Raw genomic sequence first — 13,909 nt, 5'->3', positions numbered from 1 at the left:
AAATTCTATTAAATAGTCTATTACTAAAATTCCATTAAATAGACTATTGATGTAATTCCATTGAATATACTGTTACTACAATTCCATTAAATAGACTATTAATGTAATTCCATTGAATATACTGTTACTACAATTCCATTAAATAGTCAATTGCTAAAATTCAATTGAATAGTCTATTATTAAAATTCCATTAAATAGACTATTGATGTAATTCCATTGAATATAGTGTTACTCTAATTCCATTGAATAGTCTATTGCTAAAATCAATTGAATAGTTTATTACTAAAATTTCATTAAATAGTCTATTACTAAAATTCCATTAAATAGACTATTACTAAAATTCCATAAAATAGATGATTCATATTATTCCATTGAATAGGCTATTACTGATATTCCATTAAATAGTCTATTACTACCATTCCATTAAATAGTCTATTACTACCATTCCATTAAACAGTCCAACAATAAAATTCCATTAAATAGTCTATTGCTGAAATTCCATTAAGTAGATCATTGAAATTATTCCATTAAATATACTATTACTAAAATTCCATTAAATAGACCATTGATATAATTCCATTAAATAGCTCACTACTAAAATTTCATTAAGTCACCTATTACTAAAATTCCATTAAATAGACTATTGATGTAATTCCATTGAATATACTGTTACTAAAATTCCATTAAATAGTCTATTGCTGAAATTCTGGATTCGATAGAATTCCATTTAAAAGACTATTACTCCAACTCATTTATTGAATTCCATCAAATAAAGTTTCAATTACATATTCCATTAAATTGTCTATTACCGAAATTCCATTAGTCGAACTTCGTCTTAAAAATAGTCAGAATAACTTACCAGGTCTCAAAACGTTGCGCAATTTAACAAAAATCCATTAAGAAAAGTTCTACTAAAAAAATTTTAATAAAAAATTCCATTACTACAAATCGATTAATAATGGTCTATTGAAATTTAAAAAAATTATTATTTATTTAAATTAATATAAAAAATTTTAACAAATTTATTTTTAAATAAATTTAATAACAGGATAATTAACAATTATTTATTATATTTATTAAATTAAGGTTAATGATCAATTAATTTAAAGATACGGTTAATGAATTATCATTTCCGGTAGAGGATACCGAGATGTTGTTGCTGATTGGCCAGCTGGGGCGCAAAGTCTTTCCAAAATGACAAGTCGATTGACGGTAACGAGTCGCAAGGGACAATTGGATTTGAGGGCGAGGGTAATTTGAATGCGTGACGCTGCAGACTTTTAATGCTGTCGCTGTTGTCGCACATGAATCGGGCCAAAGTTGACTTCCTTATTTCGCGAAGTTGTTCTGCAAAAAAAAAAAGAAAACATTTACTGATTAACAGAGAAAAATATCAATAATGATAAGTATGAAAAAAAAATTACCGCGAGTAAAAGCAACAACCGGATCAGGTGACTCGAACCAATACCGATCGCCCACGCGCGATCGATAGAACTGTTCGATCAAAACGCAGAGGAATGTGGGCCCAGCAAGTGCCCCTTCGGTATTGACTTCCAGTCCCCCACCAACCGCGAAATCAACGTCGTCAGGGTGCTCGTACAGCTGCGCCAATTTTTTGACGTTTTCCGGACTAATGTAGTCGTTGAAATCCGCCCAGGTTTTAGCGCGAGGTATGCCGCAGAATTCGCGGTAGTCGTTGTAACTCGCGAGTCCGTGGTCACGTGCTCGCTGAATGTCAGTCGACCGTAAATCGCCACCCAGTTTACTATTTCCGCGAAATAGGTAAAGTGTCACCTGTAAAAAAATTTCCATTAATTGGAGTCTACTATATATTCTATTGAAAATGTTTCATTAATGGAATTCGATTAATAAAATTTATCAATAGAACTCCACAAAAATTCCGTTGAAAAATTCCGTTATTGGAACTCTTGTAAAATTTCTATTGAAAAACTCCATTAATAGAACTTTACAAATCTTCTATTGAAAATTTACATCAATGTCACCTCAAAAAAATTCCATTAGTATAATTCCATAAAAAAATTTATTGGAAAATTCTATTTATATAACTTGCTATTCTATTAAAATTCCATTGAAATTTTATTGGAAAGTTCCAGTACTTAACCCCTTGTAAAAATTCTGTTAAAAAATTCAATGAATAGGACTCCATTGAAATTTTATTGGAAAATTCCATTAATGGACCTCTTGCCATTCTATTAAAAATTCTATTAAAAGTTCTATTAAAAATTCTATTAAGAATTCCATTAAAAATTCCATTACTTAGCCCCTAGTAAAAATTCTATTGAAAAAATTTAATTGATTGGACTCCGCTGGAATTTTATTGGAAAATTCCATTAATAGACCTCTTGCCATTCTATTAAAACTTCTGTTAAAAATTCTATTAAAAATTCCATTAAAAATTCCATTACTTAGCCCCTAGTAAAAATTCTATTAAAAAAATTTAATTGATTGGACTCCGCTGGAATTTTATTGGAAAATTCCATTAATAGACCTCTTGCCATTCTATTAAAAATTCTATTAAGAATTCCATTAAAAATTCCATTACTTAGCCCCTAGTAAAAATTCTATTGAAAAAATTTAATTGATTGGACTCCGTTGAAATTTTATTGGAAAAATTCCATTAATGGACCTCTTCTCATTCTATTAAAAATTCTATTATTAGAATTCCAGTAACGATTCTAATGAAAATAAATAGAATTTCATTAAAAATTCCATTAAAAATTCTATTAAAAATTTCATTCAAATTTGAATAAAAAAATTCCATTATTGAAACCCTAGTAAAAATTCTATTAAAAAATTCTACTGCTAGAACTCCAAAAATTCAATTACTGAAACTCTATTAAAAACGTTTGACTCATTTCATTAATAGAATTCCATTTGATATTCCATTAAAAATAGTCCATTAACCAGTTCCATTAACGGAACTCTACAAAAAAATTCTATTAAAGCCCCTAATTAATGGAATTCCAATTCCCTAATCCCCCAAAAATGGTCTATTAATAAATAGCCACTCAAAAAAAAATTTTTTCACAAAATAGTCAGCAATAAAATCATTGAAAAAATTTTCTTACCTCATTAAAGTCTACAGGGTAAAATGGGCCCCCAAAATTAGATAAAAAAAAACCTAAAGTTACCTCATGATCGTAATATTCATCTCGCGCTTGTTCTGGTTGGTCAGCAAGCCCACGTGTCAAGTCGTCCATGTTGTCGGCCTGTTCAATGATACCAGGCCGCATAAACCAGTCGCTTAATCTCAGTAGGCCCCTAGACGCTCGATTTTCCTGTACCAATCTTTATCAAAAAAATGAATTATTAGAGAGTTTATTATGTAACGACATTTGAATAAATAAAGTTGATTTAATTTACTTGATATAACCGGCAATGAGAGAGTGAAAGACACGGAATGCGCCATTAGAATGTTCATTTAGAACAGTCGGATCAACATTTGGACTGTAGTCGTTTATATATTCGGTGTCTGGGGTATCGTAAATTATTTTATATTTAAGTGCGTTATCGAGTCCTGTAAATTAATTATGTAATGGGGAATGTCATATGAGATTAAATAACTAGTTTGAGGAGAAATTTTTCTATTTACTTACCGATAATCGCGGGCAGCCACTCGTAATAAGTTATTTGCTGATAAGAAGCGATAGCAATCCGACGGGTTTCCTGGTAAATCGTTTCGTCATTCCAGTGAGGGTTTATGTGGGCTAAATTTGTCGCGATACGATTGTGCTCGCGGACCAAGAGGATCTGGAGGACCGTCAGTTGAGGGTTTTGATTTACGCGATTGTCACCTTAAGGGAATTTTTTAGTTATTTTTATTTTCTCATAGAAATTTCGGGAGAAATAATAAGATTAGGGGAAAAATGAAAGAAAGCTTTTTTGTAGGAAATTAAATTTTGAATAAAAAAGGTCCTATGAGATTTTTTCGTATCTCTGATATTTGGGCTAGAACTGATGGTCAAAGTTATGTCAAGTTATTCTAATGGAATTCCATTACAAATGGAAAAAAAATTTTTGCTGTTGAGATTTATTGATACATTTTTATTGATAGAGCTATTGATAAGACTATTGGAATTCTATTGATTTTAGCTTATTAATGGAATTCTATTAACTATTCATAAACTTCCATTGAATGTGATAATTTTCTGAATTTACAACATATCTTTGAAAATTTCAGTAAAAAATTCTATTAGAAATTCCATTAAAAAATTTATTCATAAAATTTCATTAACAATAATTCGAAATGTTTTTTTCTCAAATTGATTTTTTTTAATTTTTCAAATTCGCGTACAAATTCCATTATTGAAATTCTGTGAATAATAGACCATTAATAAAATTCCAGTGAAAAAATTTATCGAAATTCCATTAGCAATATTTCTAAATGTTTTGTTTTTCAAATTAAATATATAAAAAAAATTTGCCAAATTCTAGACTAAATTCCATTATTAATATTCTATGAATAATAGACCATTAGTAAAATTCGATTGAAAATTTTTATCAAAATTCCATCAGCAATAATTCGAAATGTTTTTTTCTCAAATTTAATTTATAAAAAATCGTTTCAAATTCTATTACAAAATCCATTATTAAATTCTATTAATGATAGTCTATTAATAAAATTTCATTAAAAATATTTTGAAGTTTTTTTCGTAATGAATTTATAAAAAAATTTGTCGAATTCTAGTCTAAATTCCATTATTAAAATTCTATTAATAATAGACCATTATCAAAATTCCATTTAAAAAAATTTGTTAAAATTCCATTAGCAATAATTCGAAATGTTTTTTTCTCAAATTGAATTTATAAAAAAATTTGTCAAATTCTATTACAAAATCCATTATTAAATTCTATTAATAATAAAATAGTCCATTGATAAAAATTCCATTTAAAAAATTTCTAAAAATTCCATCAGCAATATATCGAAATATTTTTTTTTTTTTCAAATTAAACTTTCAAGTTCTATTACAACATCCATTATTAACTTCTATTAATAATAGTCCATTGATAAAATTCCATTAATAATTTTCAGATTTTTTTTTTAAATTGAATTTTTAAACAAAATTTATTAAAATTTTATTATAAAAACCATTATTGAAATTCGATTGAAAAAATTGAGAAAAAAAATTGTTTTGCAAATAAATTTACTTGCAATTAATATTCGACAGCTAAAAAAATTCTTATATATTGATATATTACCTGCATCATAACAAACATCATTTTGCGTTTCTATTACACATTGTCCAGTGACATTTGCAGGATTTGCCGGTGGCAACCATTCTCTTTGCCTCCGTATCTGTGTTCTCATTTTACCTCCTTGTAATTTACGTAAATTTCTAGCTTGACTTTCTGATGATCCATAAACAACCGAAAGATCAAGAAATTGGGTTACTAATGTTATCTATAAGTCATTACATATCAATTATTCAATAAATCCGTCAATCAAATAACGATTATCATCAGTATTTTTTTTACAATCAACTACCTGGTCAGCAGATTTTTGTCGACCGTAACAATCGTCAGGTATCTGAAAGTCGGCAGCCGCGCGCGTAAATGTCAAACATTCTGATGACCGCGGGTCATAATTCGGGTCGTCGGGTCCAAGCAAGATCGGAAAACATGAAGGGTCATTTAAATATTTTCTTATCAACTTGTCGTCGTTTGTACAACATTCTGGTGATTCCATTTCTGTAATCAATTATTTATTTTATGGACCAATGAATTTTTTTTTGGCTTAAAATTTTCTATTTTCTCAATAAAAAAAGTCAGTAATTAAATTATAACTTTCACTTACTCAACATCGGCGCAGTGGCCAATTGCGCCATGTCATGGGTGACAATTTGTCCGAATTGCATGGTAGCCAATGTCCATTTTGGATCTTTTACCCTTACCTCCGGGAATAATGTGTAACTAAGAACTCTACTTCGCGGTAATGCGCGGCCACTTTTAGCAACCGCCGGTTGCCAAATTCCTTAGTACGAAAAAATAAATTTCTTATTAATTAATATTTATAAATATTACCAATTATATTCTTGTATTTCTTACGTGATTATATAATAAATATATTACTTTACTAATTACTTATATTTTATAAATAAATAATTTTATTTATTATCATTCACTTTTTTCTAATCAATTGAGTAATTTTATTATTTTTTTGTTCAATTAATTTTATGGTTTAATTGAATTTTTTATGAATGAAAAAATATATATATATTATATGTATACATATTTTTTCCATTAAATTTCGTATGAAAATTTTGCAGTCTCAAATTTTTTCAGTGATCGGGCTAAAAATTTTGTTAATGGACTATTTTTCAGAGACGATATTTCCATTTGAAACTCTATTAGAAATAGTATGGTACCTAAATTCTATTAAAAATAGTCCATTAAAAATTCTATAAAAAACGATTGTCTGAAAAATTCCATTGAAACTTTTTATTGCAGAATTCCATTAATAAAACTTTATTTAACATTCTATTAAAAATGGTCTATTTAAATCCTGTGAAAAAATAATTCTCTAGAAATTCCATTAAAAATTTTAATTGAAAAAATCCATTAATAGAAATCCATTAGTTCTTTTTTTAAGCCCATAGAAGGAATATAGAGATATTTATAACAATTCCATTGAAAATTTTTACGGTAAAATTCCATTGGATTTCAATGGAATCCAATTCCATTGGACCACTATTCATTATTACATTGATAATAGTCCATTAAAATAATCATAATAAATAGCTGTCTAAAAACTTCCAAAGAAACATTTATCCAGTTATTCATATAATTGAATTCCATTGAGATTTCTATTAAAAATAGTCCATTAAATAATATTTGCAAAAATTTCCGACAATTTCCATTGAAAATTTTTATTGCATACTTCCATTAATAGAATTCTGTTTAGATATCTGTTAAAGTAGACTATTAAAAATTTGTCAAGAAATTCCATTAATAAAACTCCATTGAAATTTCTATTAATAATAGTCCATTAAAAATTTATAAAAAATAACTGTTTTAAAAATTTTTATGAAAAAATTTATTTCATAATTCCATTAATAGAAATTCATTGAGATTTCCATTAAAAATAGTCCATTAACTAATGTTTGAAAAATTTCCAACAATTTCCATTGAAAATTTTCATTGCATACTTTCATTACTAGAATTTCGTTTAGATATCTATTAAAGTAGACTATTCAAAATTTGTCAAGAAATTCCATTAATAGAATTCCATTAAAATTCCTATTAATAATAGTCCATTAAAAATTTATAAAAAACAACTGTTCGAAAAATTATAATGAAAAAATTTATTTCGTAATTCCATTAATGGAATTCCATTCAGATTTCTAATAATAGTCCATTAATATAATTTCTAAAGAGATCTTTTAAAATTTTCATACGAGATTTAGAAAATATAATCTAGTTGATTACTTTTCAATTCCGTCATATATCGTTAAAATATATATGTATAAATCTATATATATAAATATATTAATAAATAATAATGCGTATAAATTTACCGTCAGAATAAATTGGAGGTAATAGTCGAGCGTAACGAGTTTTTGCCATTCCCCAGGTTGGGTTTTCTAAATTATTACACGAACCATCGAAACTACGGTACGGTAATTCTTGTGTACATGATTGTGGTTTTGTTCTGTCACATGTCCATGGATTTTTACTTTTACTTGTACCGATATTATTATTATTATTATTTTTATACGAATTTGTTCCTTTTGATCCAAAATAATCTGTCGCGGGAGGCGCGTGAACGAATTGGACATTCGCGTTTATTATGGGATTTGCTGTGGGGTTTAAATAATTCTGTATAAGTGAGATGAAGTTCAAGTAATTCCATGCCTGACCTTGAGATTCTGAAAAAAAATAAAAATTAATTAATCCACGGACCGCGAATCGGATCGCGAATTTTCTCTAAGACTTCAAAAGGATTTTTTACAAAAATTTCTCGTGATTGAATTTTTAGAAAAATTATGCGCGATTTTATTTAAAGTTAAATTTTCAAATGAACCCCAGGATTAAATTAATAAATAAAAAAATTTTGGCAGCTGACTTTCTTCCATTAATCGCGTAAACAAAAAATTCTTTATGTCGGACACGCCTCGGGGAATTTTTAAAAAAATAACTCCGCGGATGAATACTAAAACTAATCAGTAAATGATTAACTTTAGACGCGAATATTAATGTCAGACAGTTAATTTTGAAAGCCGGAAACAAAAACCAAGTGATAATGAATCATAAATAAATAAAGAATAAAGACGTGAGATGATTAATGCGGTTATAAAAGACTCGCGATTTTTTTGTCTTTAGAGTGGGTATAGAAATTCATAGTTTTATTACAATTACAATAACAATACTTGGTACTTTCACGCTTAAATTATTTTTTAATACTTTTTATTGGTCTTGTTTCTTCTTCTTCTTTTTTTTTTTTTTTAATAAATATTACTAATTAATAATTATTATAATTATGCCCATAACTCTTAAACTGTCAGTCTGACAAAAAACTTTATGAAATCAATTTTATAGAGAATTAAATTTACTACAAATTTGTAATCAATAAACTTTTTGTTATCTCTGCTCGTTTCTGAGTTATGGGCAAAAATAAAAAAGTGCAAAATACTAAAGTGCACATTGGCGCTTCGCGATTTTTTATGGGTGCCCATAACTTTTAAACTGTCAGTCTGGGAAAAAATTTTATAAAATCGATTTTGTAGGAAATTTTATTTTCTACAAATTTGTATTCTTTGAATTTTTTCGTATCTCCGTCCGTTTTTGAATTATGGGCAATAATAAATTAGTGCGAAATAGCAAATTGGTGCTTCGCGATTTTTTATGAATGTCCATAACTTTTGAACTGTTAGCCTGGGAAAAAATTTCACAGGACCAATTTTGTAGGAAATTTAATTTGCTACAAATTTGTATTCTTTTAATTTCTTCGTATCTTCCTTGGTTCAGAAGATATTCAAGTCAAAAGTTAAATATCTGAAAAATTCCAACTGCATCGCAATTTTTCAAAACTTTTCGACCGATATTCATAATTTTCGTCAGTAAATAAAATTTTTTTCAGCAAAACTACACCCAGGCTTTCTAGTTCATTGAATTCTACACAAAATGACCTACAATTGAATTAATTTTCTAAAAAATAAAATAAAATAATCGATAAAATTTTTTTTAACTCGAACAATTGTTAATTAAATAAAAATTCTTTACTCCAAATATAATTGGGATCAGCTCTTACAATTACCCGTAAATTGACCTACTCCATAAAATTTATTGAAATCCATTTAAAAAAAAAAAAAAAAAAATTCCATACGAAGAAAAAAAATTGTAATTTCAATTTATTTAAATTAAATATTTTTTTAATTTTCAATAAAAAAAAAATGGATAACTCATTCCCGATAATTGGATCCCGTTAATTAATCTCTTGTAATTATTTTTTCAATTAATTTTTTTTTTATTAAAAATTAATTAAGAAAAAAACTTACCGGGTGTAGACGTGACTTGTAAGCCGCATACATTATTTACACAGAAAAAAAAAATAAAATAAATAAACGGTTTCATTTTAAACAATATCTGTAACAATAAAAAAAGTATATGGAGTTAAAAGTAGTGAGTGAAAGGAAAAGTTCTAAATATCATTAGAATAATTAGAGTACAAGTACAAGGATTAACTTAAGTTATTTATTTCGTTAGTATTTTTATAACAAAAGATTTAAAATGACGCAAATGTATGACAAATGGAACGTGATAATGACCATCGAGAATTCGCAATCGCGTAAACAAAAAAATTTAGTGAAATTATTATTATTTAAAATTTTAACATAAATTATGATAAATTTGATTTAATTAAATAAATTGAGTGACAGCTCATATATTATTTATATATATGTGATTGAATTTTTATTTTTTTTACTTTAAAATTCATGCAGTTTATATTTGAGAACCGATAACTGGCATATGGTACGAGATAGAAAAAAAGTTGACTGATAATAATTTGTAGGAAATTTAATTTCCTACAAATTTTATTCCGAAAGTTTTTTTCTGAGAGTTATAGGTGAAAAGTTATGGGGTTTGATAAGAAAGACAATCGCGAAGCATGGGTTTTGGTGTATTTTTTGTTTGTTGCTGATAACTCAAAAATTATTGGAGATACAAAAAATTGTAAGCGTCCAAATTTGTAGATAATAAAATTTCCTATAAATTTTATTTAAAAAACTTCTTTATGGGAGTCACAGTTATAAAGTTACGGAGTTTAATAAATAAAACAATCGCGAAGCACAAGTTTCGATTTATTTTCGATTTTTTACCGATAACTCAGAAGTTATTGGGGATACGATAAAATTGTAAGAGTACAAATTTGTAGAAAATGAAATTTCCTATGAATTTTGTTCGAAAAACTTTCTTATGGGAGTTAAAGTTTCAAAGTTACGGAGCTTAATAAATAAAACAATCGCGAAGCACAAGTTTCGATTTATTTTCGATTTTTCTCCGATAACCCAGAAATTATTGGAGATACGAAAAAATTGTAAGAGTACAAATTTGTAGAGAATGAAATTTCCTATGAATTTTGTTCGAAAAACGTTTTTATGGGAGTTAAAGTTTCAAAGTTACGGAGTTTAATAAATAAAACAATCGCGAAGCACAAGTTTCGATTTATTTTCGATTTTTCACCGATAACTCAGAAGTTATTGGAGATACGATAAAATTGTAAGAGTACAAATTTGTAGAAAATTAAATTTCCTATAAAGATAGCCTATGAATTATATTTTCGACTCATTGCTTCGAAATTGTAGAGGCTTAAAAAAAATCGCGAAGCACTGTTTCGAATTCAAAAATTTTTTCACTTCTTATCGATAACTCAGCAACCCATAGATCAAAAATCCGATAATAAAAATCAATAGAGACTTAAATTTGCGTCAAAAAGTTTATCGTCATACCGCGAGTTGAAAATTTATTGCCACTAGAATAGATCGCGCACATGTTAAATACGCGGTAAAAAAGAAATAACTTACCATTAGTTAAAAAAGTGATCGAATCGTTATTATAATTTAAAAACAATTTAAAGTGTTCGTAGGTCAATGCGTGGATTTAGTAGGAAGCCAACTGAGCGGCTAACCGATTCCTAGGTCGCTTATAAACAACCGGAGAAAGTCCATATTTGTACTTGATTTAATTGCGGGAGTAATTAACAACAGACATACATATTATTGACGGTGAGACTTTTATCTAAATCGTGTAATTCTATCATACATAAACTTGAGCTAATTTAGTTGCTGCAATTTTCGTCATTTTCCTTTTACTTCCTATCCTTGTTTGGGCAGCAAACAATCATTAGTTATTATTATTTTTTAATTCAAACAATAGGAACTTATTCAAATGAATCATTTATTTCTTATCATTAGACGATAAATTATTTCGCTAATTAAGTAATTAACTAATTGGTAAGATCCTTCAATTAACCCTCGCTTGCCCGCCTCAAAAAATCGGCAGAAGTATCATCAGCACAAAATCTTCATTTTGATGAGGAAAATTTTCCGTCCTGGTGATGAAAAGTTAGCGGCAGCTGACAAGAAAATTTTCTGCTCTACCGACTGACCGGCGGCCGATCTGTTACCGACCTTCGATACCGACTCATGATAATACCCCGGGAACTTCTTTATCTGGTGGCTCGCTGCCGATATTTAAAAAAAAACAAATGACTGTAAAGGTAACCGTCAGTTACAATCATCATGCTGCTTAGCCACGACTGCGAATTAAAAAGCGAAACTGCTCCTATACCCCACAGAACCCGTTTTCAAAAGTACGTGCATCAGTTCCGTAAAATATTTATGGCTTCGACGAAAAACCCGCGGGCGCATCGCTACCTCAGAAATCACAGCGCGATTATCAATGAAAAGCGTCTCCACTTACGGAACAACACGTGGATCATTCATCCCTTCAGTATATTTCGGTAAGTTATCAAATAATCCTACGACCTGGGCTAAAAAACCTGAATTTTTAGTCAATGGTGGGATTTCTTGATCATCATTCACTTGGCAGCGAGCTTGCTGTTCATTCCCTACCGAGCGGCGTTCGATATCCATCGATCCCGATCGTCCTGGGGCGTGATCAAGAACTACCTGTTGGCTATCTGCTGCCTTGATGTCTTCTTTAACTTCATAACTGGGTAAGTCGCCAGATTACCATCAGTTTCAGTTCCTAGATGACAGTTCATAGATACATTCCTATCCCAGATACTATGACGAAGCACGAGGGCAGGTAGAAATGACCTGGAGACGAGTGTCAAGGCACTATTGTCATTCCAGCTCGGTTCCCGACATCTTGGGATCGTTCCCCACGGACTTGGTCTTCTTGGCTCGGTTTCAAATCGATGGGGAGCCTCTAGATGTCCTACAGAAGCTAGCAAGTCTGATGCACATCTTCCGGATCTTTTCGACCCACTCGTATCTGATCAGAGTCGCGGAGACCTATGATGTCTCTCCAGGTTACTTTGGGATCTTTTGCTTCATTCCTCTGCTGATGGTCATCCTTCACTGGCTATCCTGCATCACGTGGATCGTCCCCGTGGTGATGACTTCGATTTCCTTGATACGCCAGCCAGTTCCTGGATCCTGGATCAACCAGAATGGGCTATGGGAGAGAACGGGCAACGAAGCCTACTGGGCGAGTTTGATAAGAACAGTGACGATTTTAACGAGATCTGGAGTACTGACCAACGAGATGCAGACCGCGGAAGATCAGTATGTGGTAATGATCCTACAGTCCTTCAGCATGTTGGTTCTCTGCTATATAATCAGTCACGCAATGAGACTCTACAAGGCACGTAACTCTTCCCAGTTGAAGTATCAAGCGACAGTCGCTCAATTGCAGAAATACATGCGGCATAAACATCTTTCCCGTTTGGCTCAAAGGCGATTTCTCACTTACTATGAGTTCCGGTTCCAGAGGAGGTTTTTCCGGGAATCGGAGATACTGGGAACTATTTCAACGCAAATGCGTCAAGAGATTAGGATGCATGCCTGCAGGAAACTGGTTGAGAATGTGGCGTTCTTCAACAATCTACCAGTAGGACTTTTGACCCGGATCGTGGGTCAGCTGATCCCGGAAGTGTTCCTCACCAACGATGTCATTGTCAGGGCCAATCAACCAGGCGACTGCATGTACTTCATTGCAACGGGCACGGTCGCTATCTATGGGCTCTCGGGGACCGAAATTTGTCATCTGGAAGACGGTGCCCATTTCGGAGAGGTCGCTATGGTCATGCCCAATGAACGTCGGGTCGCGACTGTCGTTGCCGTTGAAGTCTGCGAGCTCTACAAACTGGAGAGAAGTGATTTCATGAGGACTATTTACCCATATCCGGTTTTGTGGGAGAGAATTAAGAAGATTGCCGTCGAAAGGCACGAGAAGACTTTGACTATTGACGCGCGTTAGGATTTCGTAGATTTCCGTTATTTCGCTGTTTGGTTCTTGATCCTGGGAAATGAAAGCTGCTTCAATATTTAATGGCAGGGATAAAAGTGGAGACTCCAGGCTTTAAATAGACCTTTTTTTGTTTCCGGTCCAATGACTCGGACCAAAGTTACAGATCGTGGCGTTTTTCGTCCGCTTCCAGAGCAGGCTGGTTGCTAAAGTGGTTCATCCCCTGACTAGGCTCATTGGGCTCTAGAACAATGCGCAGGAATCGGTGTGTCTATAAACCCGTGGGGTGTGGCTACCGTGAGTATAACCAGCGTAAATGTATTGCTGATTTGCGGAGAAGACCCAGATACAACACCGACTAATAACAATAGGCCGGTAACTCTGTAGTTGTTATTGTAGGTAGGCAGGTAGAAAGAGACGGTTTGTTGGATGAATGTAGATCCAGAATGAGAGAGGG

At 30.8% G+C, this 13,909-nt stretch overlaps 2 protein-coding genes across 3 annotated transcripts; one reads left to right on the top strand and one right to left on the bottom strand.

Moving 5' to 3' along the window:
* Positions 1 to 1,015: 1,015 nt before the first annotated feature.
* Positions 1,016 to 11,123, bottom strand: LOC130674824 (peroxidase-like). Of its 2 annotated transcripts, XM_057480244.1 has the most exons (11): positions 11,043 to 11,123; positions 9,516 to 9,603; positions 7,536 to 7,886; positions 5,816 to 5,992; positions 5,507 to 5,709; positions 5,221 to 5,422; positions 3,618 to 3,815; positions 3,385 to 3,538; positions 3,153 to 3,309; positions 1,425 to 1,794; positions 1,016 to 1,347 (listed from the first exon to the last, which is right to left on the bottom strand). In XM_057480244.1, the coding sequence occupies exons 1-11, from the start codon at positions 11,043 to 11,045 to the stop codon at positions 1,127 to 1,129; spliced, it is 2,124 nt and encodes a 707-aa protein (XP_057336227.1). In that variant the 5' UTR covers positions 11,046 to 11,123; the 3' UTR covers positions 1,016 to 1,126. The 2 variants fall into 2 exon arrangements, with proteins under 2 accessions (XP_057336227.1, XP_057336228.1); XM_057480245.1 differs by lacking the exon at positions 11,043 to 11,123 and having other exon boundaries at positions 9,516 to 9,786.
* Positions 11,124 to 11,516: 393 nt separating this feature from the next.
* LOC130674259 (potassium/sodium hyperpolarization-activated cyclic nucleotide-gated channel 1-like) lies at positions 11,517 to 13,464 on the top strand. The gene is made up of 3 exons (XM_057479527.1): positions 11,517 to 11,980; positions 12,032 to 12,196; positions 12,264 to 13,464. The coding sequence occupies exons 1-3, from the start codon at positions 11,760 to 11,762 to the stop codon at positions 13,462 to 13,464; spliced, it is 1,587 nt and encodes a 528-aa protein (XP_057335510.1). The 5' UTR covers positions 11,517 to 11,759.
* The last annotated feature ends 445 nt before the right edge of the window (positions 13,465 to 13,909 follow it).

The sequence above is a fragment of the Microplitis mediator genome, chromosome 9 (genome assembly GCF_029852145.1).
Source record: "Microplitis mediator isolate UGA2020A chromosome 9, iyMicMedi2.1, whole genome shotgun sequence".
In the NCBI taxonomy this organism is placed as follows: Eukaryota; Metazoa; Arthropoda; class Insecta; order Hymenoptera; family Braconidae; genus Microplitis; species Microplitis mediator.
This window is presented reverse-complemented; position numbering and strand designations above follow the sequence as displayed.